Below are 27500 nucleotides of genomic sequence, written 5' to 3' on the forward strand. Positions count from 1 at the left end.
GTAACATATATAAAAAAATAAAAACCAAAACAAAACAAAACCAACAACACACCCTAGGCCAGTATTTGATATTCCGCTATAGGCAAATCAGAATTCTTATTGCATTTTTACAGAACCTAAAAATTACTAGTTTTTTTTAATTCACTGTTATTTCAGAAACACCAAGTCTTAAGTTTAATAGATAATACGAACACATGTTCAATTCTATCCATATCTGAAATATTTATATCAAAAACGTTATGTTGATTTGGTGTTATAAACTATTAATCACATAACCCCTGCTTCCCGGCCGAACCCTGCCCACAAAGCACCACACATAACCCACTCACTTCTCGAGTGTCTGTCATTCCTGGTCACTCTGCACTCTACCGCTTTGCCACCGTTTCGTTTTCGATTCAAGTTGTCTTTAAATATATCTTTTCCATATGGTTGGCACTCGAAGAGGAAGTTCCTGTTCGTAAAATGAAGAAGTCTTGAATGTAACCTAAACCCTGCGTTATGTTTTGCCCGGAAAAATTATACTTGTGACCAGTCATAAAATAAAAAAATTAAAAATAATGACCGGTTATGTGACGCCACATCGTTTGTCTATCCGTCTCAATGGAAGGGATATACACCACCTATACCAACTTGATCTTACATCATTTTGTATAGAGAACTTATTGAATTCAGTGTTAATACAGTGCCGCGGGAACTATATTGTCGATGAATCAAAGCCGTTTTAGCCCTGGTTATATTGTCGTATGTATTGTTTGCATGTAAAAGCATGTCTATCGCTCTTTCTTGCCTCTTTGGCTTAGGCGTATGAATAACCAAAAAAATAAACAACAGCAAGAACAAAAACAAAAAAAGAGAAAGAATGAAAGAAAAAGAAAGAAATAATCAAAATAGATTATTATTTCTTACCAACATGTATTCTCTTGCATTTTGCTTGCCATAGTTCAGCTCTGGACGCCATGCGACGCCATGTTTTACTGACCTTATGGGAAACAGAAAGTATAACCGACTTAGTAATGAAATATTTTCACTGCATCGAGAATAAAGTCAACTGGCAAAACCTCCAGTGCAATATTTCCGTATACACATATTTCAGCCACGCGGTGTAGCCTGCAGAGCAGGCGTTCTTGTGATGGGTTTGAGGAAGAAACAATTCTCGCTCGATTACCAAATTTCCAAATGTCCCCAAAACAACCTATTTTTTTCCCCAACCAACAAGAAACATCTGCTTTGCAGGCTACAAGCGTTGGCACATCACTTTTAGACGGTTTTCAAGTTCAATTCAAGATTACATAAATAAAGCTGTCGCCTTTGATTATGGTATTTTCTTCTATTCAACCTGTGCAGCGATAAGGAGATCTTGAGAAGACAACAAGGAAAGGATTCTTAAGGCCAAATGCTCTGGTAATAAGGAGATAAAGTCCCTATACTGACGAACCTAGAAGCATTACACACACACAGCATTAGACAAATCGACCTCCCCTCCCAAATACCTTGAACGGTTTTCCAAAAGAGTAATAATTTAATTTATCAATTCATAGTGCGAAAATATCAATAAAAGGAATTTTCAAATGCGCATACAATAAGTCTAAAAATGAATAAAAGCATAATAATCTATAAAAATAAAAATAAAAAGTCCCTAACAGTGTTAGTTTAGTAGACTGGAGGGAGGTTGGGACCATCTAAGTGTACATGGGAAGTGGTGTTCCATTGAACATACGCGACCTGTCTTTAAGACAAAAAGCTGAAAAGATTCTTACCGCCAGAAGTCCAGACAATAGATACAATTCAGCAGGCTCTAACACACGTAAAAACAGCTGAAGGAATTGATTACGTTGCCAACCTAATGAAAGATCGATTTAACTTTATGTTAGCTTATAATTGTATGTTGGTTTTAAAGCTAATAAATGATTAATAACGTTTGTTGGGATGATATTGGATATATATTTGATTGATTGAATAGACGGGCGGAGGGACGGATGGACAGACAGACGGGTGGGTGGATATGAATGGATAGAATGCTGGATGGATGAATAAATTGATTGATTTTATAATTTCAAAAAACATTGTCGGTCGGAGATCTGAAATCTGATACCGCGAATAGAATTGTGGGGACTAAGACTTTTCCCGTAAAAAAAAATAAAAATACACTTGGTCGGACAACTCGTTAGCGCAGGTCATCGCTCAAAGTAGGTATATTTATAATGTTATATAACTTGTTGCGAACTTAAAATCACAAAACAATTACCAGCTTTCGATCCATAATTCACTTCGGTCTCAGATTTCAGGTTTTCGACCGACAACGTTTTTGAAATAGTTGTATATTAAAACATGATGTTAGGATCACTAACTGTTCCATTTTTTCTTCAAACCACTGCACAGCACATTGTGCATTTTCAGGAAGGGAACCGAGCCGTAGAACATGGTTGCCATGGTCACTCGATGATCGAACCTGCCACAAAGACCAATACATAGGCGTCAGCTATTTTTTATTATAATAATTATAAAGCTTTTTCATGTTTCTGTTATTGGTAAGTCACTGAGTTTTGGCTTTTAGTGCACCATTGTCAAATTCAATTATTTTAACATCCATTTGGTAATACTCCTTTGATCTAAATGCTCACGGTTCTAGTGTGCGATTTGTTAAAATGCTCGACACTGGGTGTTCGTAGTGACTATTTCCATAAACAAATACCTTGTTTAGCATACATGGAAACAGACAGTACATTAATTTCTGCGATTTGACTCTTACTTTTGGAAACATCTATTTGAGGAGAAAGGCCATGAGTACTTTTCCATAAGTGGTGGGAGCCATGTATCTAACTCCACCCCTTCCATTCAAATCGGATCCCGTAAGACAACGATATTTGAGGAGAAATGCCATGAGTACTTTTCCATAAGTGGTGGGAGCCATGTATCTAACTCCACCCCTTCCATTCAAATCGGATCCCGTAAGACAACGATACTTTTGAACATATTAACAACGAATATCTAATAAAAAGGGGACGTCAACGAAATCGTGGCCATACTTCCTTCTTCCCTCCATTCCTTCTTTTCATTCTACCACCTTCCATGTGCTGCCCCCCCCCCCCCCCAACCCCATTTCCTAGTGCTCTTGTTCGCTGCCAACCCATACCCCCGTCACATGACACCAACAAATGATCTCAAGCTAGTGGCTTACGTGTCTGTTCGCCTTGTGGTACTTTCTGCCGATAGGGACTTGCATACTGGGACACGATTTAGATTTATAGATCCGCCTCCTGTATAAACAAGGATATAAATGTCAACAATATCGCTATAACAGATTGCACCATTTCGTGCGTATGATTGGGAAGCACTGTATCAAGGATATAATGAAATTCGCTAGGCGATTAAAAAAATGACACCCTTATGCTTACTTTATCATCCCATGTAAATATTTGCAAAATATTGATTTCTCAGACACCATAACCCCCCTCCCCCCCTCCGTTCATTCAACAGTGCTCTTGGGAGGGGTTTGAAAGAGAAGAGTATCCGGGTTGTCCGGATCTCAGATCTCGGGTTGTTCAGATCTCTATTATAAGGATGGAGTATATAAAACAGAGAAAGGATAGACTGCTAGTAATAGTTCAACCACATACCATGTATTACTATCATCAGCTGTTTTCTCATGGGTTCTATTGTCAACAACAGCCTTATATTCATCTTGCATGTGTCTCCTTACGGCATACTGAGATGATGATTTGGCCAAGGAAGGAGGGGCTGACCTGGAGTATGATGATCTACAAGACAGCCTAGACAATGGCGTAGGACTAGGTGTTTGTATACCGGGGAGACGAACACCATAGTAGGTGGAAAGACACTTCCAGGAGCCTTTGGCCTCTAGAGGTCTCTCCGGTGACCTTTTATAACAAGAAAAATATTAGTAGTTTTCTTGATGCTTCTTGTTTTACATATGAAACAGGTCAGTTTACAGTAGAATCTTTAATGGACGAATTGGAAAATACATAAATGTCAAGTATGATGCAAATTCTGGTGTGTTTTTTTTACTTCTTTTTTTTCCTCTCTTTCTCTCTCTGTTAGTATAGTTTCTGTTGAAATATGGCTTTATTCTTGTGGTCATAAATATAAAAATATTTAAAATTGAATTAAATATTAACAAATTTCAGTTCAAACTTAATGTGAAATTAGATGGATGGATGTGGGAGGGGAGACTGAAAGAGGAGTGCAATAATGTAAAAAAAATAGTTGGGAGCAGAAGGATCGATGATAGACAAACAACTGGGAGGAATAGATCTATAGATGGATGGAATTGCCCTATTCAAATATGATGTCACTGCTTGTTCACGTGGGAGGGTAGAATCGCCAAATCCAATAGAAAATTCAACAAAATTTGCTCCTAGCGAAACAGTTTAATCTAAAATGGCCTGGTTTTCAGGTATATTATATGTGTTAAAATGTACTAAAAAATATTCTGAGCATTTGCTGGCTATTTTACTTCTCTTTGTGGATTGATACGGGTTTTAGAACAATTTTTGGTGAATTTGCATTGATTTGACCCCCTCCGATGACCATGATCCTTTGCGTTTAAACAATAGATTGTTTTGATGTGATGTCATAGTGAAATTAGGGCAATTAGATGGATAAATGGTAATGGATGGATAAATGGTAATGGATGGATGGATGGATGGATGGATGGATGGATGGATGGATGGATGGATGGATGGATGGATGGATGGATGGATGGATGGAAGGATGGATGGATGCATCGCAAACAGATAAATGTAATAGTTAAATTATTGGCACAAGCTTGTGAATTAGTTACAAAGTCAGTTAAATATGTCAATAAATACTTACTGAGGGTGTTTGAGTAGCCTGGACGGACAAGTTGGTATTGATGGGGTCTTAACTATTGGTAAAACAGATTCTGCAGACCACTGCCTCACTTCATCCTGATTACATATTTATAAATTGTTAATAAAAAATATATACATTTTTTTGGTTACAAAAAAATAGAATGATGTCGTCAAAATGAAATATTAACTTGATCAAATTCATTTGTGTTTATACCTCATCGTGTAGAATTGTACTGTTAAGGCGATGAAGCTTCCATGTCTATAAAATAAAAAAGAACATTAAAAAAAACAACAACAAAAACAAGTATACTCTTGCAGCCTCATGAATATACCTTGGAGATTTTTCAAGCACAATGTAACATTATACACATTTTGTAATATTTGTTAAAATGTTCTGTATTGTGGTTAAAGTTGCAACTTTGGAATGTGCGATTGTAACCATATTTTTCCAGAATATGATTTCCTGCCTTTACGAACAACATCTGCCCTATATCACATGATGCTTTCATGAATATATTATATCTCTTGCTTGGAGCTCTTTGCAAACTTGAAATAACTTTATTACAATGTAATTGTCAGTTGTAACATCTTTCTATAGCCTACCCTGTATCTTGGTTTGCCTAGTTTCTTATGAACCTCTCTGCATATTGGTATTGATACTGGGTTGAATGAGCTTCTTGGAAAAGCATTTAGTGAGCTGTACATAAAATCCCTGTGTAGTGTTGGTTCCACAACCTGTCAAATAATATGAATGATATGAGATACTAATACATACCAGATATCAACAAATTCCTACTAATTAGAATTAATTAAAGTATCCCTTGAATATATATATATATTGTGACAAACATTCATTTGGTGAAACAAATGTGTTTACCACTCCTGAATGGATGGCTTAATGCCTAACAGGCCTTGCAACCCAATTGATAAGGCAGCCGGTAGATCAAATTAGAATTTAGAAGTTGATTTTTGTGGAGGGATTAAAAAACCTTGCAGCACAGGAGAGAACCAACAAACAACTCTACTCACATATGACACCAAGACCAGCAGGGCTCAAACTCGGGTCGCATTGGTGAGAGGCGGCACATTAGCAGTGCATGCCACCTGTGCTTCCCACACAGTGCCATTTCTTAAAGTATCTAAGGCAACTGCCAGTCAATAAATATCTGTGAGGATGGCACATTATTCTAAAGCTGGATTTACTACGTTTACATTTTTACCACTGCTTTTATTGCTACAAGCTGATTGAGACAATGTACAATCGGCACATAAAAATTGGGCAATAGACTACCATCGTAGACTACATAGCAATGAAAACAGTATACTAAGTAATGTCTTACACAAAAGTACACCAATTAATTCATATTAATGCTTAAATCCATGTTACAGAAATTCATGGTAGATTGTAGTAGCTTAGTAACCTTATTGTAGTTTAGTTTATTTGTTTGTTTATTTATTTTCAGCACATATTAATGGTGCAAAAAAATACATCAAGGTACACAAAATCTGACACAAGAGATCTGACCAGTGTAGATGCATACGAGTGTGAACCCAAACCCCCAACCCCCCCCCCACCCCCTTCCCAAATGCCAGAGGGACACTACACAGGCTAGAGTGTTAAGAATGTCATGTCACCTGCCTCTTATGAACCAATCACAAGAGGAGAAATCATTTCAACCAATTAGAATACTTTAAGAATCAGAATTGAAAAAATAAAACCTTTCACAAGAAATCAAAAGCATAATAAAAATAACATATATACTATCAATTTAACAACGATATTACTTACTGTCCAAAGAAATGATATTTGTTCACTGTCACATCTTGGTAGCAAAACCTCAATTATTTTAGATCTCTAAAAAAGTACATAAATACTGACATTAGTATATTTAACATCTGAAAATTTAATCTGGGTTTCAAAAAAACACAAAAATTGATATTTAAAAAAATATTCATATTAAGTCACTTTGAGATTTTTACAAAACCCTAATTTAAAACATAACATAATATTTTGTTCATATTGTACCTTTTTTCCCAAATCGTACACACAAAATCAATCGTTCATTCTGTTTATTGATAATCTTTTTTGGTATGAAATTTTCCACAGAAACTCGACAAGACATGTTCTTAATAATTAATTCTATATTTTAATGGCGTATGTTTTTGTATTGTTTACACAAAAAGATCATTTATGTTTTTTTTTGAGCCCTCGAGAGATAAGGTAATTGTTGCAAACACACTTGAAGCGGGTAGTTACATTTTATAAATGTCAAAAAAGACCGGATTCAGCATATCATTTTCTTTCTTGCTATCTAAAGAACACTTTTTGTATCTACTGTCATTGAGAGATAAAAGAACGGTGTGTTCAAATGTAAACAAAAAAAATATTGTATTAGCTTTTTACTTCAAATATAAATATCCTTCGCCCGCTAAATATTCAATCTTAAAAGAAATCAAAAACTTCATATTTGTAAACACAAATATCAAAAACCTATAAAATAAAGGACCTAATGTAAGGCAAAAAACATGAAAAATGGCTAACATATGCATGATGAATAGATAATTGATAATGTGTTCTAAAACGAGATTAACTAGAGCTCTCATTAAAATCAAGAATTATACAAATAATATGGTTAAATATTTTCGCTCGTCTTTTTAAACGAAAACACTAGTAAATTGTGTGAACGTAGTTGGATTTTTATTATATTTTATACGTTGCTCAAATTGTGCAGCTCGGCTCTCGTGTTACGAAGAATATTGTTCTGAAGCTTGTTAGTGTACGTTTTATATAGCTGAATGAATCCGCTAAATACCAATAGCGATTATTATAATTTTGCTTGACTGCGATAATGTTGAAACTAGAATTTACCTCAACGTCTGTCCATGCGTCCAGCCATTGACAAAGATAGTCCAGTTGTTGTTCGAATTCAATGGTACTCATTGGCCTATGCCTGGCTATTGGTGAGCTAAAGAGCATCTTTGATCGGTTGTTGCCTCAAGTCAATACCTTGGTGTCCATCCAAACAAATCATTTAGGTATCTTTAAAGTCAACTATGATTGCTTTAAAGAAGATCTTTTAATGAAGATGTTAATCCATTTAGCCATTATCGCCTCATAATCGCGGCAGAAAAGTTTGGCTTTTGAAGTCCATTGCATGCAACCTTTTGTTTTGGCCTAGAAAGGCTTCTCGTTGGCAACGGACCGCGTCATGCTGCTAAATGGTATGAAGCATGACATACTTGTGATGTTCGTGACAGTAGGGTGCGTGACTGTCTGAATGTCAAGCGTTACTACAAGAGGGTCCTGAATAGATTACCCTCGGTTTATTTAAACTCATAACATATGTATGCATATAAAGAAAAATTAAGTAAAGAGCAAAAAGATAATAATATAATTATTGATACAAAAAAAAAAAAAAAAAAACTTCGTCCCCTCCACTTTATTATTCTTGTAACGTAGAATACTTTTCTTTTCCTTTTTCTTCATAATTGATAATCTTTAAATAGAGAATATCAGTTATGGCAGCTTGGAGATAACGGATTTTATTTTCGGGTGTAGAGGTGATATCTTACGAGTGAGCGTTGCGGACGATTCACGGTATTCTCAACACGAGAAGATAAAATCTGTATCTCCAAGCGGTCATGTATATATTAAGTTAATCTAGCAGCAGTAAGGGGGACTCGCGGTCAATGTCAAAGATTTACGGGTTTTACAGGCGGTTTAAGGAAGGCGCCGGCAGCGGGAAATACCCGCGCGACAAGTCCTTACTGCTGCTGTGTTGGGAATCAAAGATATCGCAAACGGAGGTTAAGATATCCTTTACATATAGATGGACACCATCACAAGCATTCGAAATAAAACTGTGCGCCGACTGCGAACTCAGGTGTTGGATCGCCTGGATGCTGACTTTGCCTTCACAACATTTATGGAGGGAGATACGGACGAGACGATGACAGAAGAAAGGGCTGAAAGAATAATTAACTTAATACCCGAAGGTAACTACCGGTTGGAGCTAACGTTCATAAAGTATTTAGACGGCGAGTGGATGATAGAAAAGGGGCGCAATCCTATCAGGGCGTCTGGTAAGAAGGACCTGTTTGTCTTAAACGAAAACACACGCCCGGGAGCATTGGTAGGAATAGACATGCTGTTCTACGAGGTTGCTTACCCTGTTACCGTAGTCATTTACGGTGCGTACAAGATAAAGACGCCAGACGTTAAGAAGTTGAAACCGATGCGACATCCCGGTAATTGCGTAGGGAAGTTAGTAAGAGAGTTCTTTGAAGACTCCTCTCGGGGCGGTAAACTGACTTTAAAGAGAAGAGAAGCCATCAGGAAATGGGAAAAAGATACTAATAGGACCGGAGGGTCGATAGACAACATCAAGAAGTTAGAAACGGCGCTGGAGAGGCGAATCCATGTGAAAGATATCACCGACGGCTTTATTTACTCCGGAACACACAAATATGGGGGCCGTGGTGCGCCTATAGTCATCTACCAGCACAATGGGCACGCCTGGCGCGAACTGCGGTTCCCAAGAAAGAAGGAAACGAAGGTCTATAAGAATTCTCCATTGGCAGAGTTAATCCATGAGAATTCCATTTGGTTGATGGATTCAGAAGGAAGTCAGTTTATGACGCAAGACGGCACTTTGTATCGACCCGAAATTGAACAACAGCGCATTCAAAGCGCCTGTGAGACCTTAGGGGAAGACTTCTCTGACGAGGTCCTTAGCAGTCGCAGCTTGGACTTCTTAGCCGCAAAGAAAAGAAATGGATGGAAACCTACCCCAAAAGAGTTCGGAGACATAGCCAAAGCCTGCGTAGAACACGGTCACGGTGGTCTGTGGAACATGGAATACGACGAAGACCAATACGTGTCTTTGGATATGAAACACTGTTACCCTGCAAGCTTTAAAGGTCTAGGAGATTGTAAGGAATATTACGACCGTTACGGACATCCAGACTCCCAATTCTTCGGTGTGTCTCTAGATGGTCACTACGACTCCCCGGCAACGGGGTTTGTACGATTGACCTCTTGGAAATTAGCGTCGGGCCTGCATCCAATAATCTATGCGTGGTACGGAAAGCACCTGCAGGAGAAAGAATGGATACCGGTGCCCTTATTGAAGTTCTTTGAAGAGCGTAAGCTGCTCGAATACACAGCGCATGAAGCCATACTTTGTCACAGCGCCTTTACACAATGGCTCCCAGAGCACAACCCCACAGCGCGGATTGTTATAGGTAAATTCACACAGGGCGCTAAAGAAGGAGAAAAACATATGCAGCGTCGCTTGATAACAGACGAAGGTGAACTAAGCTTCCTTATAAAGCGCGCACATGACCAAGGAACGATGGTGTCCGTGGAGAAATGGGATTATTTCATAGAAGCCGAGCAGAGAGAACGTAAGTGGAATGCTTTGTGTTACTACCAGGACCATCGACCGCAGTATTACCATCTGCGTGCCAGCATGTTAGCCTACGCGCACATTAACCTTCTCGCGATGCTGCTGCGGTTCGACAAAGAAGACATCCCACGCGTAGCCACGGATTCCTTGTATGTAAAGCCAGAAGTGTTAGAGAAGATGCAGGAGTTCTACACTGCCGATGAACTTGCAGAAAGTGGTCAATGGCGCGTCAAAGATGAGGAGATAAAAGCATGGAGAGGCCGTGTAGAATATCACGGAGAACATCTTTACGGTAGCGTGGAACCAACCGGGGAGCCTCTACCGTCGGTTGCGGACCCAATCTCTTACCAACGCTTCTCTTACCTTTACGGAACGGGAGGCAGTGGTAAAACTACCAGGGTCTTGGAACTCTTTCCAAAGATAAAGGTGTTAACGCCAACGCACCGTCTGGAAAGAGAATTAACGGAGATGGGTTACGACGCGCAGACCTACCACAGCTTCTTCCTCTGGAATGGTCAAAAGTGGGTACCAGAAGCCATCCACGACATACCCCCGGTGATACTTTGGGATGAGATTTGCACCGTTCCTTTAGAAATCCTGCAGGAATTCGTAGAATTCCTCCGTGGAAAGTGTCAAGTGATATTCGCCGGAGATCCTTGCCAGCCTCCTCCAATAACCGGAGAGATGCCCCATAAATGGTTAAAAGAAATGGTAGACCACTCCGAAGAAATTAACACCGACTACCGCAGTAAGGATCAAATAAGAAACCTGAAAGCAGAACTTCGGGGCCTTAGTGACGCGGAACAAAACAAGATACTACGCAAGAGGGTACGAGCGAAGAAATACGAGGACTTCCTTCACACATGGCATCCAAAGGATTTGGTGCTAAGCAGCAAACGCGCAGCACAGTCTCGCATACAAAAGGATTTGCTAAATATACATCGAGAGCGCTTCCCTACACATCCCGTACCTGTTTGCTACAAACCCCACGACACCCGCATGCAGCGCCGCGACGTCTGGGTACCTGGTACCGACATCCAACTGCAGAACGCAGTAACGCATGATAAAGCCTGGGTACCCATAGAAAAGGTGGAAAAAATAACCTCCCATCCAGACTGGCGCTTGGGCTATTGCATGACAGTCCACAGCGCGCAAGGGCTTACCATAAAAGAAACCTTATGGATCATAGACCAGCGGCTGTGTTGGAGTAACCTTATCTACACCGCCGTAAGTCGTGTGGAGTATGCCAAACAGTTGAAAAGAAGTTGGGGTCCGCAACTGCGTTACGATAAAACGCCAGAGGACATAGCCAAAGAGAACATTGCTAAGAAACTCCTTCGCTACAAGCGGCACGACGAAGAAAAAAATATGACGTTCGACCTATGCGTGGACGACGTCTATAAGAAAGGGGCAAGGTGTGCCAAATGTAACATACCTCTACTATGGAGGTTTGACCCGAATGACGATCAACAGTTCTCCGTGGATCGTATCAACAACAAGCGCGGCCATTGCAGAGGCAACGTAAGACTGACATGCCTAGAGTGTAATCGGGCGCGTGGAGCAGCACTACTCTGAGTCTTTGGGGACTATGAGCAGCTCTTCCATGACAAATCCACGACTCGGGCCATTTAGGTAATACAACACGGGTTGCCCTTCCTTGGTGACGGACTTTGAAATCTCATAGGTTTCCAAAGACCAGTTAGGATCCGTGGCTCTCTTGCTGCCACCTTCGAGTTCCCCCGGCTGATAGAGGTATCTGACCACTATGTCGCGGGGGAGCTTTTTTTCCTTTAGTCCGACCGCCCTCGAACTTCTGACGTAGGACTTGTGCTCCACGTGTTTCTTTTTTATGGCATCCTTGGGTTTCATTCCCGTAGCCCTGGCCGCCTCGTTGTTCAAAGCCGCGATGACCTGGGGGAGCCGCTGAGTCCATTCCCTGTTGCGTTTGGAGGGATCTTCCAGCTCTTTCCAATACTGGTACCCAAAGAGACGCTCAGCCAGGGTCTTATTGAATCTTTCGACAATGCTCTGACCCCTGTGGTACTCAGCTTCGGCTCTCCTAATCTTAGTGTCGTGGTCTTTCAGGGTCTTAGTAACCACGCCCATGAACTCTGTCCCCGCATCCACTTGCAGCAGCTTAGGCCATTTCAAGACGCGCTTATAAATCCTACCTAGGGCTTCTGCGACTTCCCCAGAATCCTTGCTGGTTATGGGTTCGGCGTCCTTGTATCTGCTTGCGATATCGACTACGGTCAAAGCGTACCTATAGGTCTTTTTTCTCACCTTGTCGTGCGGCAAGAAAAGCAAATCCGCCTGATGAACTTCATTGGGGGTATTTACGGTAAAGCTGGGCCTGGGAATGTACTTGGGCACGGGAAGATAAACCTGCCAGATGGTTTGTTTTTTTAACCAGTTCTTAGCCGTTTCTTCTGATACCCTGGCCGCGGTCGCGAGTTTCTTAATAGCCGACGCTCCTTTCCAATAGCCTTCAGGCCCGTAGTAAATCCTTTTAAGTTTGTCCTCTACGCGGCCCATTATATGAATTCCAAAACAAGATTGATCTTTCGCCCGTTGAAATCCACCGTCTTTCCGTCCACTTTAATGGTGATGTTTATGCTTTCTACCAAATTAGACAAATCATAGCTCAAAGAAATGGGAGTGTATTCTACCAGGTCGAATGGATTACCTTTGGGTAGAAACTTGGACATAAGAGAAGACTTTTCTCCATTGTTGTAACTATGTACCAAGTCGCAATAGACTTCATAAGAGGATGCGACTTTCCATTTCACGGGTATGGCCGTGTTGGTAATTGTTTTGCCCGAGGCACATAATAAAGATCCCAATGGGTCAGACTTTCCAAAAGTCATTGAATAGTTTGGCATATTATGTTTGAGGGTCATTTCGTGCGGCAATCCCGTGGTGAGAGTATAACCGTGTTTTGCTAATTCCTTGGCCAGTGTGATTGGCGTGTAATGTCCATCGGGTAGCAATACGCCTTGATATTTGTTAGGCGCCTTAAGTACGGTGATCAAGGCATTGACTAAATTATACCAAGAATTGTACAAAGAGCAACTAACCAGCCGAACCTTATGGGCTTTGATGGGAGGATTCAGATAAGTGGTAAAGTTATTTTTATCGCTTTCCAAAAAGACGATCATATATTTCAGGAAACACAGTTCCCCTTCGTTAGAGCAGATACGCCAAAGCTACGCCTCCCGCCAGTCCTGCGACTCCTACAAAGACCAACTCACAATCTTTTTGTTTCTTTGAAGGCTGATAGTAATTCCTAAACTGAGGCTTTCTTAACCCCGTTAATGCCGCGGGGTGTGCTTGCGCATAGAGCTTAAAGGCGTAGTCTGTATTTTCGAAGTTCTTATCCGCCTGCATTTTGTCTTGGTAATTCTTGTCCAACCAATCCCTGTAAGCTTGTCTTTTTTCATTCCAAGCTGCCACGTCTCGCTGATATTTCTCCAGCGCCAAATCATGCCTCTTCCTTTCGGCGGCTAAATCTCCGCTGCGATCGCCTCTAACTAATCTATCTAAATACTGACCACCATAATTAGCTCCAGTGAATGCTAAAGCTGCGACGACTCCGCCTACGACCACGCTAGCCATTATATATTAGAAAATCACAGGGATTTTCGCGAGTTATGTCGTTGGCAGGTACTTTTCCTTCCGTAGGTAATCCTTTACCATGATAGCCCCGCCTACGGCAGCGGTCATCTTAGCAAAGTTAGCGAAGCTCTTGCTTGGGTCTTCAGTAAAGTCTTCTTTGAGCACTTTCTTACCTACCCAACCAATACCCGCAACGATGGAAGTAATGATAGCTGCTTCTTCAACAGTTTTCCACAACGCGGTCGACATTATATTACAAAGCGAGAAGGAAAATCTAGGTCGCCGCGGGTGATAAATCTACTCCATTTCAGGGATCTTACTTTTTCTAACAGCCGGTTCCACGGGTGCGTGCACGGGCGCGTGATATGTTGGTGGTTCTACCTTTTTCGTTGCCCGCCATTGTAAGTAGAGGCTGCCTGCTGCTATAGCAACTCCTAACGCGCCAATGACGTACCCAGGATTAATAAAGGATTCTTCTTCTTTCTCTTCCACCTTTTCTTCTTTTTTGGCTTTGTTCTTCCTGTTCATCTCCGCGAGCTTCTTCCCCGCCGCGACTCTGCCTGGAGATTTAGCCTTGGTGATTCGTTGCTCCTCTTGGGGCTGCTCTACCTTCGACTCTGGTTCACTCATTTATATCTAAGGACTTGAAGGACTTGATAAGTACTTGAGAATGACTTAAGGACGACTTGGAAATAACCTGGGCGCGACCTGACCAAGTACTTAGGGATGACTTAACTAGGTACTTGAGGCGACTTGATCAGGTACCTCAGCAAGTGCTGCCTGGAAGACCTTTTCGACTTCTCTGTCCTTCTTGAAGTCCTTCCAAGACATCGTAAGTTCCTTCAAGTCGACATGCTGAGCTACGTGAAGTGCCGCAGAGGCGACTGCCATTAACTTACCGCACTTCAAAGACAACCACCCGCAGGTTATCTTAAGTTCCTGGGCGATGACATAGTCCTCGCTTATGTCCTTCCGCAGTTGCTCCACGTCGTCTATGGGCAGCGCAAGTCCGAGAAGCTTGGTGGCCAGCTTAATGGCTGAGTCTGCTACGGCGTCCGTGGTCTTACTTGCAAGGGCGGCCTCGTACCTCTTATGGAACTTCTTAACCTCCTCTTCTGACAACTTATTAACTTGCTCATGGGTAAGTTCCTTACCAATCATTTCTTTACACTTCCCAGAAGACACAAGGATGTTAAGTTGTTCCTTAAGGTTACTTTCATCTAGCTGTGTGGGGACTTCATCTAAGAGCTGCTCAATGTCCATATATGTTAATGGAATACGGAAACCTCAAAGAGAAGATCATCTTGGAATGTTGGTGCGTCTTTAAATGCCGCATGTATTCGTGTAACTGTTCCTTGGATATCTCACCGCCGTAGTCGCTTAAGATGGTTTCCAGGTCAGACTTACTGGGCGTATAAAATACTACGAGAGAGCCTATGTTTTCCCTGAAGGGTTTAGAGACACTGGTAAGCTGCTGGGAAAGCAACCAAACGCTGATATTGTCATGCCTGCCGCTAAAGGCGAGCTTTACTAATTCGGAGGTGCGTCTTTTTACATCGTCCCCGCAGGCGATGTCATCCAGTATGAGGAGGGTTTGCGTATCTTTAGGGAATTGTTTGTGCCAAAACTTCAAATGGCTGGATAACTCGTTAGGGTCTAAGATATCTACGAAGAAGTCGTCGTCTTTCACTCCTATGCCCGTCCAGGTGCGGTTATTCACGTAGGTGGGGCAAAGCAGCACTATGTAGTCAAAGCGGTATCTAAAGGGTCCTAATAGCTGCTCTACCACGAACTGGGTCTTTCCGCAGCCGGTGGGTCCTACTATCAGAGCGTTACAAGGCATGTGATCTGGGTTCATTTATATTTTAGAAAATCACAGGGATTTTCACTAGATATATAGATGGAGCCAGTGGAAGCAGTGCAAAGAATTGTCGCCGACGCAAAAGATAAAAGAGACACCATAGAAATGCAAAGGGAGGAGATCGATCGGTTAAAAGAGCGCGTGCAGGAGTTGTACGATGAAATGTGCGGCCTGAAGCGCGCGGAAAGGTTTGGTGCGCTGATAACTATGGCAACGTGGGCTAAGGAGTCCGTTAAGGACTTCATGCGATATCCCCTGTAGAATGTTAACAATAAGGTTAAATCTTTGTTAAGGATGCCTGGAAACTATTTCAAAGAGTGTCTCAGAATGTTGACGATAAGGTTAAATCTTTGTTAAGTCGTGCCCTTCAAAGGGGTTCTTATTTTTATTTATTATTATTAAATATCCTTAATTATTCTTAATAATAATAAATAAAAATAAGAATGGGATTTGAGACTCTTTGCACAAACCCTACCTTACTATCTTAAGCCGCCTACTAATCATTACGGGCTTTCCATATATACTTAACAAAGATTTAACCTTATTGTCAACATTCTAAGACACTTTTTAAATAGTTTCCAGGCATCCTTAACAAAGATTTAACCTAAACGTCAACATTCTGAGACACTCTTTGAAATAGTATCCGGGGCAAAAGAGTCCATTAAGGACTTCATGCGGTATCCCTTATAGTGGTTATTAAATCCTTATTATATATGGAGTGCGTGCACTGCAACAAGGAGTTCAGCTCGAAGCAAATGTTAAAATACCACCTGGAAAAGAAGGTATGCGCTAAGAAGGCACGCGAAAGAAGTTGTAAGGAGTGCAATCGCCTCTTTAGCAGCGCGCAGATGTTGGATTACCACGTGGATAACCGCGTTTGCCTAAAGAACGTATGTGAGCGCTGCGAGGAGGACAAGAACGACGAATGGCATCGACATCGGTGCCGCGGCAATTACGACCTGCTGAGCGTGGCTTGCGAGGAGCACGGCGACGTTGCTGCACGATGTTGCCCAAAGGAAACCCAAAGGAAGTTAACGCGCCGGAAGAAGGAAATTGACCAGCGCTTTGCGGAGTTTGACTGCGTCGAAGGCGTAAGGTGGGAAGATAGGGAATATTGGGAGGCAACCTGCGAGCGTTGCGGCTGTCAAAGAAGTGACCAGCATATTTGGCAGTGCCTCTACGACGGTCAAGGCGGCTTTAAGGAGTACTTAGATCGCTTTGAGGCCTGGCATGCCGGCAATGAGGCGGCAAGGAAAGCCCGTAGAAGTTAGAAAGGACCTAAGATAGTAAAGTAGGGTTTGCGCAAAGAGTCTCAAATCCCATTCTTATTTTTATTTATTATTATTAAGAATATTCGATAATAATGAATTAAGGATATTTAATAATAATAAATAAAAATAAAGACCCCTTTTAAGGGCGCTTGCATAATCTAATAATAATAAATAAAAATAAGGACCCCTTTTAAAGGTATATGCTAGCCTACGCAGCCGCCTTTCTGGGAGGCATTCTAATTACCCTTTCAATATATGGACTGTATTACTTGCGAACTACCTGCCGACTGCATTACCCCTCGTAAGCCGCGTAAAAAATACACCTGCCTTCATTGTGACAGGGTATTCTCCGAAGGATCCTTTGTGGGGCATTGGTGCTCCGCGGATCCTAAAGCGCAGCGGACTTTAGCAGACGCGCTTAACTACAAAGAGGAGATGGAGTGACTGTTCTTTCAATGTCAAACTTCCATCGGCCATTTACCTTACCATAGCTGCGTAAGTGGGTGAATTCCTCGCCCTGAATTACGTACCGCACGCAATCCGGCGCCCAAAGGGAATATTCCTTGCCTTCTAAGTCTTTGAGGACTAACCGTAAACGGTCGATGTCTTCGAAGACGACGTAATTTTTTATTTCGTATGCTTTACCGTGGACAAGATCACGCCAGTGAGTCAAGCTGAGCTTCATTATACCTATGGAATATCTTTAGGTGCGTTTTCAAAGTGGCGTAGGACTTAAACCGCTTTACACAGCCCTTACAGGGAATACGAATGCCATCCGCGTAATCCATCAGGGCACGGCAGATAATGTCGTAATCGTTGCTAACCATCGTTAGGTAACCATTTACGTCAAGCTGTGAGATTTTCTTAGATTGCTTCGCGGATAAGACGCCGTTTCCTTTTGGGGTTTTCAACTCAATACACAACCCGCGGTATTTCTTATGCGCATTTAGGATCAAAAGGTCGGGTTGACCGGCTTGGTAGCCTTTTCGCCAGCAGGTTATTCGCTTGCTGTCTGAATCTTGAAGTTCGCCAAGACCCGGCGCTATGATGAAATCGGGGTAAAACCTACGTGTGTAGTCGACGACCTTCGCGTGTAGGTCGGCTTCATTTTCGATCTTGAATACTAACTTGTTTGGGCCGCCAAACCGCCTTTCTATTGCATATTTACCCGTTTTCCTTAGCGCGGGTAGGACTTCCTCAAAGACCCAATCACGAAACTCCACAGCTTTGGGTAGTTTGGAGCTAAATATCAGTTCGTACAAACCAGGTTCGGATATAAACACGGCATTTGGTTGCGTAGTAAAGGAGCGGTGATTCGCAGCCCCTTGTAGATCAACCCATTTTTTCTGGTATTTCTCAGATACGTGTGCTCTAATTGCATCTCTAGGGCGCTCATAACCCAACGCCAAGGCCACCTCCTTTGCTTTGAAGTACAAAGTTTCGCCTTGCACTATGCATTGCAGTTTGGTTTCGTTGTTTTCGAATACGCGAAGCATTATATACCAACGATATTTTTTTATCAAAAGGATGAGCGAGTGGATCAATAGGCAACGCTCTTTAACTGATTCATTTCTACGCTCAGTTGCGCGTCAGACACGACGAAGACGTAGCAGTTTATATTATCACCGTCGCCCGCACTGGCGTTTTTGGTGCGTTTGATCTCCAATGTTATGCCATCCTGCGTATTTACTAGACGTAAACCCTGGCCATGTAGGTCTTCGTCGTTGGTCGTGCGCATGTCAATCCATAACGCATACTTATCCTTAAAGAATTCCTCGGGGCTAATTTGGTCGCCAAACTTGCGCATTGCCTCCCTGTACACGTCTGCGGGCTTTATTCCCTGCGAGTAGACCTTGTTTGGAACGCCGTTTATGTTGACCCCTACGTTAGTAATGTTAGGGTTGTGAAAGGCTTCGGAGTCGCGCTTACCAACCTCGTAGGGTTTGGCAAACACCAACATCAACCCCGTGAGACTTCTTCGGGGGAGGTTAATGCTTTGGTTAATAACCTCATCCGTCTTATCCAGGAAGCTGAACGTCTTATACATCACTACGTGGTCGTAAAGGAATGCCTTTCCGGAGCTGTATTCCATACCGGCGCTACGGGCCAGCTCTTCGCTGTATACTGTTTCGTACTGTAGCTCTAAGTTGGTAATAGAGTATGGGGTTGTTGTGGTAAGTGCAGTGGTCAGCCCACCAATGATGTTATTAGCATCTGCTAAAGTTACTTCAAACTGTAACTCGGATAACTGTCTTGGGTAATACACACCGTGATTTGTGATTACTTCAAAGTCCAGTGGTATGACATACTTGCTACCATAGGCGGTCTTTATTCGCTTTGCGTCTGCTACTGCGGTTTCTCCGCTGCCGTCAGTAGGTTGTGTTTTCGTAGGTGTGCGGACCTTACGTAGAATGACACTACCAATTCCTTGTTCTATCCTTTGCGCGCGGTCAAAGGCCGTCAACCATAAGTCTTTGTACGTGGTATACAGATCGTACCTATTTAAGTCCAGCAAGGATTCCCCGGCGAACTTGATTCTCATCTTAGAAACGATGTTGCGACCCACGTTGTTAACGATAATCCTTTCATCTGTGGGGCTTGACTGTACCGCTAGGTCGAACCTTAAAGCCAAGGTGCCAGGAACTAAGACTAGGTTATCCGTTAGGCGGGGCACGCCTACGTACAGGGTTTCCCCTGGCTTTGCGCTGCTGGGGGTGAATGTAACCCGGTGAAAGGTGCGTTCCGCCTTTAGTCCGCCAACCTGCTTAGGTAATACGTTGGGATTTAACTTTGAGCTTATCATATATAATGGAAGTAGAAGGAACAGACCCCGACTTCGATCCCACCACTGAGGAAGGTCAGGCTGACATTAACGACGGTGATGAAGAACCGCTGCTTCCCACCCAACAAGTCGACGATTCCCTAAGGGATAGGATTGCAAAGGCCCTAAGACATCCCAAAGCACGCGAGTACACGTTTCCGCGTGAGCACATAGAGCTTCAAAACATGGGCGAGCCGGAAGCAGCCGCACGGGAAACCATAGAGTGGGCAGCGCGGGAGCTAGAGCTGCGCTACGACAACTTTGATGCTGACGACGTAAAGCTCACGGAAAAGGGAAACAAAGTCCTCATAAGCGTCCAAGACTTAAGATTTCCCGACAAAGACCGCTGGACAAAACCGCAAAACCTCTTTGATGAGGAGGGCAACGTTAGGGGTGACGTCTTGAGATTAAGAGGCTTTCAGCGTGCTACTAGAAGCCTGTTAGAAAGGCTGCACAACTTAACCGAAAGGACCAACGCGGAAAAACGTGCCGCGGATCTGCAAAGGGAGTTAAGAGAAAAAGACGTAGAATATGCAAAGCAAGGTCAGCTACTTGCTGATGCTGAAAAGAAGTCCGCCCATCAAGATGAAAGAATAAAAGAAATAGGAAATCAGGTGGATCAGGCCCTGCGCGAATTAGACAAAGCACGGGAGGACTTAGGAGAAGCCCAAAGCTCTGGCACCTCAGTGGAAGCACTGCGGGAAACGTTGGAAGAAAGGGAGGAAGAATACATGAAGCAAAACCAACGGCTTGTCGACGCACATAGGAGGAAAGTCGAATTTAAAAATCAAGAAATAAGGGAGCTGGTAGACCAAAGAACCCAAATTCGACGTGAAAGAAATCAAACTCAAAGGGCTCTTAACCTCGCCCTGCAAGAGTTAGACTTAATTAAAGACGATACCGATAACCTGCAAACCACCATAGCCGGCTCTTTAGTGGAACGGCGACGGTTGATGGCTGAAATCAATGCTAAGGAGGAACAAATCCGGCAAAGAGATCAGGCCATCGAAGACCTGGAGGGGCAAATAGAGCGGCAGCAAGAAGTAATCGAGGACCAAACTCATACCGAGGAAGAAAGGGAAGCAGCTCAAAAGGAAGTAGATACGCTCGAAATACGCCTTGCGGAATTGCGGGCTCAAAAGGAAAAGCTGGAAAAAGAGCTGGGGCTTACCACCAAGGAAAAGGTAAAAAGAGCTCTGGTGAAGTATGGTATTCCGCTGGCGTTTGCGGTTGCTATTAGTACCGTAGTAGGAGTCATCCTATCCACGCTTAAGGCTACAGGCGCGGGCGTAAGCAAGTTAGGTAAGGGACTAACGGACTTGGGAAAAAAGATGGCAGCCGGTCTTCCTGGGCTGCTGGGTAGCGTCCTTAGCCTGGTACTTAGGACCGGCGGAGAACTGTTGAAGTTCGTGGGGAATAACATTTGGATCTTGGTCGTCGCTATTGGAGTGGTACTCCTGAAGAAGATGAAGGGTTAATCTTATCCTTGTATGTTATGTCGGGCTTATCGTCGTCGGGTGTCCGAGGCGTCCTCGACTGGGGATAAGTAAAGATAGTATTCGCGCCGCCTTGATAATGCGGAACTAGTGGTATGGCGGTCATGGTAGAAATGGTCTTATGATGCCAAGCTCTATTAGGTTTGTTAATCGCACTATTTACGTAAGCTACGTAACTACCGCGCGAACCATCTGGGTGAATTTGTAACTTAACGTAATTACAATTAACCACCATTTGAAACGTAGCCACGTAAAACGCCTCGGAACTAAATGGATATGGCTGCGTCGAGAAATGAGTAGGCTCTCGATTATTGGTTGACGTTCTAAAGGGTGTTAAAGGCTCGTCATTTTCATCAACTAGCCTAAATCCCATGATACTACCATACGCCTGGGTAATGTCAATGCTACAAATGATCAATGCAAGGCCTCCAACTTCAACCCACATCCCAATATCGCGCCAACCGCGACCGGTGTAAGTTTCATCCCTTAAGTGATAAACGTAATGGGTTTCCTTCCAATGTGGATTCATATATTTAAAGGCTAAGCACCGTAAGAGTGCTGATGGTTAAATGGTTATAAGCCGTGTCCCTTTGATTTTCTATGCTATTCACACTAACGCTCCCCGTATCGTCTACGCGCATTTGCAGCTTTACCTTCCCATGGCAGTTGGCAACCATATGAAGAGTCCAAGTTGTAAGATTCTCAGCGCTATTCGTTGGCGGCTCTACGGAGAAATGCGCAGGCTCCCTGTTGTTTGTCTTCGCGCGCATAGGCTGCAGTACGCCATTCTCATCCAGGAACCTAAAGCCGACGTTGGCATGGCTGCTCGTACCAATGCAAATACTACAAAGGATCAATTTCTTTCCTGAGTAATTCAAATTCACGGACATGCCCGTGACATCAACCCAAGATGCCTGGGTGTATTTTTTCTCGCCTGTGTAAGTCGTATAAACACAATCTACTCCAGCTACGTAGGGGTTGTTCATCGCCATATATAATAGCTCAGACCAATGCTTGCGACTGTTAAGCCGGCTTTTAGTAAGTTATGGTCATATTCCTCTTCTTTTTTAGGCGCTCGGTATACTTCTTTTGTTAGCTGCACTTTCTTAGGTGGTTGCGTATGGTGCACTTTTTTAGGCTGTTCAACAAAGTGCCTTCTAATAGTGTCAGAGTTCACGTCGTTCACCCCAAACTTCATGTCCGTAGTAGCTCGCTGCAGTTTATTGTTGTATCCTACTACAGAGCCAGTATTTATAGATAAATTACTAGGCATTAACCAACAACCCGGGGCTACTGCATAGTCCAACCTCGCCTTAGAATTTTGTATAGCTAGTTGGTAACGCTGTACGCCCTTGCTAATGTCGCCCTCCAAGATCGAACTTTCGAATAAGACCAAGGCTTCGGCTCGCGTCTCTTCTGCGGCGCCGGTATTTCCAATTATATTTGATCGGGTATTTACTTGGGCTCCAAGGATAGAATACACGTAAGCTTCTATGCTGCGGTTCAAACGGGCAAGGCCGGCTTTGGTTAGTCCTTTACCTTCTGGGGGTATGAAATTAAGATATTGCTTCGTTTGCTCGTCGTTGGTAATCTTAATAATCAGTGGATTGGCCCCTGCATACTTACCACCCTCGTCTTTGAACAGAGGTCCGTCTCTAACTTCCTTAGTGGTCTTAGCATTTGGTTCAAAGAAGGTGCTACTGTCGTGAGTTTCTTTGTGATACCCAGTGTTCCATCGTAGATTCAACGCATGAACTTCTTTATCGCTTAGCACATGTCCACCAATCCCCCAATAAGCCCAAATATGCCCCAAGCCATTGTTAGCACCGGTAGTGCATCTAAAGTCTTTTCCCACAACTCCAAACTCCTTACAAAGCCTGTCATAGGCTGGAACGTCGTATTTGTTATCTCTAGGATAAAACGCAGCATCTCCCGGCAGCGCAATAACACCCATTTCATGTAGTATTCTTCTAACCGTGAAGTGGAAGTGAAACATGAATATTGAATTCTTCATCAAGTTTGCACTTACACCGCAGCCGCTAGTGGCACACCAAACCGCAAAGTTTAGTTGCTGCGGCCAATAACGCATGTTAGGACCACTTAACCATTCATGAGATTCCTTAGCGGTGGTATGATTAATGGGCACGTTTTTGAAGATATCTCGCACCTTTAACGGAAAGGAATGGTTGTTAGAGATCCGCATGTTCAATGTCAAATCCAAACTTGGATGTTCATCAAATGAAACCGCGGGTATCGGATAAGTACCGGTACCAAGCAATAATTCCTTTGACCAACCTTGCACGGGCTTATTTTCGATATAACCAGAATTCTTCAGTTGATTGTCTATCTGATCGACCAGCGTAGGTTTCAAATCCTCATTGCTGTACATCCTAGAGCCGTTATAGTAAATCCCATCGGGTCTCCTTTCGAACTTACTAGGGTCTGCATGCGGAAACATCTTCCTAAAGGCCCTCCAATTCCAGTAATCTCGATTATTGTGATGTGGCTGCTCCTCTACGTTATTCCCAAAAGCGTCGTACATTAGTATATATAATGGATGTTATACCATCAGCACCTCAGTTGTACCCAGATGTTCCCTATACTACACCTAACGAACTAAACGCCGAAAACTTTCGTCTGAATAAAGCGAACTTAATCCTGGCTTACTTGGAAGGGCAAACAAAACACTATGAAAAAGTCCGAAAAAAGTACGTCAGAGCCCGGAGTACGCTACATAAGATTGCGATAACTTCAGGATCCATTTCTGTTGTGTTAACGGGCTCCGGCGTTGCTACTTCGCTTACCGGACCGGGAATAATCGTTGGAGTTCCTTTGGCCGGCGTTGGGGCAGCCTGTGGTATTATTTCTGCTGTTGCTACGGGTATTATGAAACAGTTGTCAAGCAAAATATCAAAACACGACACGACAATAGCTCTGTCAAGGGCTAAAGTAAATACTATTACCGATCTTGTCTCAAAGGCTTTGCGTGACAGAAAGATAGACGACGTAGAATTCTCGCTTATTCTGGCCGAAGAAGACAAATACGAGAAATTAAAGTCGGACATAAGGAATAAAAAAACAGTCGTAAAAGATCTTTCCGAGGAATCTCGCAAAAAGATCTACCAGGAGGCAAAAGAAGAGCTTCAAAGAAAGCTTGCTCAGTAAATATCGTGACGGGATTCTATTTACATATCGAACGTCAGTCTAGAAATTACGCGTAATCTTATGCCATAAGATTTATGCTAATTACTCATCTTATGCCATAAGATCCACTATCTTCTTGGAATCCATCCTAATAGGGGGTGGTTGGGGTCTATTTTGTAAAATATTTCGTAGATTACGTCAGGGTAATAAGGAATATCCTTATCCAGCCGACAAAACATCCACTCGGCTCTGCTCATATCAGAAACCTCGGGAATAGACTTACCGGTAATTTCAGACAAAAGATAGGGAATAGCTTTGTAATATTTCCCCAGTTTTAATTTTTTCAGCGTTTTCCGTAGACTTTGCGGGGTTGTCTCTTCTAAGTGGTCTATGATTTTCTTCCTTACTTCGTTGTCTAAATATACCGGTCGATAACCTTGGATATGACTCATCCAGTCTCTAAAGTATTTTATTCTTTTGTATGGGGTCTTCTTACGACCTCCATTGGCGTAATACTGCTCTCTGGTAGCATTTGGTACGGCATTGCGAATATTTTTACCGCACTCGTAACACTGTGCTGACGTGTCGTCTTCTATTTGCATTTTTTTACCACAACACCAGAAACCCTTGGGCTTGGGTATGTTAACTTTGGATCTTAGGCAAATTATACAGAAGTCATTGGCGAACTTTTTACATTCATGCATATATAAGACAAATATTCCTAACATAGCAGCAACAAATAACGGGACGCGGGTATTTCCCGCTGCCGGCGCCTTCCTTAAACCGCCTGTAAAACCCGTAAATCTTTGACATTGACCGCGAGTCCCCCTTACTGCTGCTAATCTTAATATCAAGTTAAGCTTAGAAATTTGTTTTTTCAATAAACTTTCTCATGTTTGTGCCTTCCTTTTATTCTTTGTATCAGTTTCTCAGCTTTCGTTTCTACACATCTTATTTCCATGTAAAGTTCTTCGACGCTCGGTCTATATATTATAATGGAAGAACGCTACATAAAAGTAAAACTTTGTGTTCCACTCGATTCTACAAATTGAAATCAGTTCATTTTGTAATTCCAAAACTCAATGAAAAAGAAAAATAATGACAATAGCTGGAATGAACGCTTGAAAAACTTTGTTTGAATTGAATCAGTAAGTTGAAAATCTTTAATAAGAGATGAATCTTAAAAAATCGAAATTTTACTCATGAAAACATTCGTCGAAGGCAGAGTTCCTGCATTCAGAAAACATTTTCTTATAAAATTCACACTCATCAAGAAAACATATCTTTGCAAATTTTGAACCCATTTACTGCAAACTTCAAAAAGCTATTTTTAGCTATGATAGTTTTCTATTTTACCAGTTTAAAAGTACCTGATAAATGCTCATTGTACAAAAATTTACTTTTGTTTCGACTTTTGTGTACACCTCAAATGCGCGAAACTGTTTCACTGACTGAATATCGAGATGACGTCATTAGAGATAATGCGAACACATGCGGTGTTTGAGTTCAAGAACTACGTGTTTGTCATCCTTAGTTGCTATGCCAGTTCATCTCGCTATTCATCATATTCATAGCCATCAAACATAATATGAGCTTACAACCAATAGCTTTATCACCAGGAGCTGAGAAAATATTAGACTATTTGCACCTTATATTGACATAGAAATAAAATTATAGCTTTGGGATTTGCTTTACTCTTTATCAAACCTCTATATTCTATAAGGTTTTTCTGTCTTGGCCAAAGCCAAATAAACACGGGTTGCGTTTTCAAAGTTTCGTTTGAATTTACTTTGGCACGTTATCTAGTGACAAACACACAGAACCTATAAGACATTGCGTCATTGAAAGATTCACCTGCAACTTGGTTGATAGTAAACACACTGAGCTGACTACAGCTAGAGATCGAACTTCAATCGTACGATACAACATGAACTATAATTACTATTTCTTTTTATTGGAGAACTATCGGAAGAAGATGAATCCCCATTTGGATGTATTAAGCATTCGCAAGGCTGTTTATCAGAAATATTCTAATGAATCTCTTATACAACGGCAGAGATATAGGCACGAGATGGCGAAGGAACGACGAGCAAGAATGGAAAGTCAGAAGCTTATGAACTTGAAGATAAAGGAACTAAAAGAGAAAGAGAAAGAAATAAGTCGTAGATATGCTCGAAGAAACAACTATGGAAGCTTGATTGGGGCAAGTAGCTCGTTAAAATCGAAATTTAAAGAAGAACGAAAAGATGACAGTTCAATTACAGTCCTTTTACCGGTACTCAAGAAGAAAGATGGCTCTTCGCGATTTGAATCGAGTTTTGACGAAGAACTTCATTACGGAGCGTATTCGATTCCTAAAACGATGTTGCCGCCAGGGAATGAGGATATCAATGCTTATGAAGTCGTGAAAGCAGCGCAAGAAATATGTGCGAAGTGCAAGAAAAATGAATATGAAGACAACACTGACTGTGAACTAGAAAATGGTGTCAGAGGCGAAGAAAACGAAAAATTAGACAAAGGAAATCTGAAGCTAAAGAGATTGGTTATTGAACCAGTGAAGTATGATGAAGAAAAGACTACAAAAGAAAATCTAGTCAAAAGAAAGACAAATAATCCTATTGAGCCACAAATAATATCTTTGCCAAGCTACAGAAATGGTGTGGATACTCGCAAACAGTTGACAAAACAAAAAATTACTTCACTTCCGAAACACAATCTTGGGCCTTCTTACGAAAACGTTATCAACTATTATCCAAATAAAAGAGGTGACGAAGATAGTGATAGATTGCCGAGCTTGGCAGTTTTAGGAAAAGCCAACAATACGAACACTTATGAGTTGTTGATAGTTGAAGACGGACCACGAAGCGAAGAAATACGTGTGAAGCAAAAATGCTGTTTGAATTCAAGAACATTTGACATATTGTTCATCAGAGAAAAGCTCCCAAAATCTCCTAACACTTTGTAGATATAACCAATTATTCAAAAATATTTGGAATATTATCAACAGTAGCGAGAAGTTTGAGTTAACACTTTTTTAAATATCTGAATTGAT

General features: G+C 42.0%; 2 protein-coding genes and 1 long non-coding RNA gene across 3 annotated transcripts in view; 1 reads left to right on the top strand and 2 right to left on the bottom strand.

Moving 5' to 3' along the window:
* Positions 1-27500, top strand: part of LOC116298706 (adenosine receptor A2b) — a 114898-nt gene that overhangs the window by 20250 nt on the left and 67148 nt on the right. The gene's annotated exons all lie outside the window — the stretch shown is intronic.
* LOC148910483 (uncharacterized) lies at positions 930-2163 on the bottom strand. The gene is made up of 3 exons (XR_016119923.1): positions 1758-2163; positions 1337-1435; positions 930-979 (listed from the first exon to the last, which is right to left on the bottom strand). It is a non-coding gene; the product is annotated as an uncharacterized LOC148910483 (long non-coding RNA).
* On the bottom strand, positions 2282-8034 carry LOC148910484 (uncharacterized). Its single transcript, XM_089031389.1, has 8 exons — positions 7702-8034; positions 6622-6687; positions 5436-5567; positions 5047-5091; positions 4834-4928; positions 3618-3878; positions 3179-3257; positions 2282-2449 (listed from the first exon to the last, which is right to left on the bottom strand). Exons 1-8 carry the CDS (start codon positions 7807-7809, stop codon positions 2282-2284), a joined length of 954 nt encoding a protein of 317 aa, XP_088887515.1. The 5' UTR covers positions 7810-8034.

The sequence above is a fragment of the Actinia tenebrosa genome, unplaced genomic scaffold, assembly GCF_029948245.1.
Source record: "Actinia tenebrosa isolate PJP-AT-01 unplaced genomic scaffold, QUT_ActTen_1.0 PGA_scaffold16__25_contigs__length_10494907, whole genome shotgun sequence".
Taxonomy (NCBI): domain Eukaryota; kingdom Metazoa; phylum Cnidaria; class Anthozoa; order Actiniaria; family Actiniidae; genus Actinia; species Actinia tenebrosa.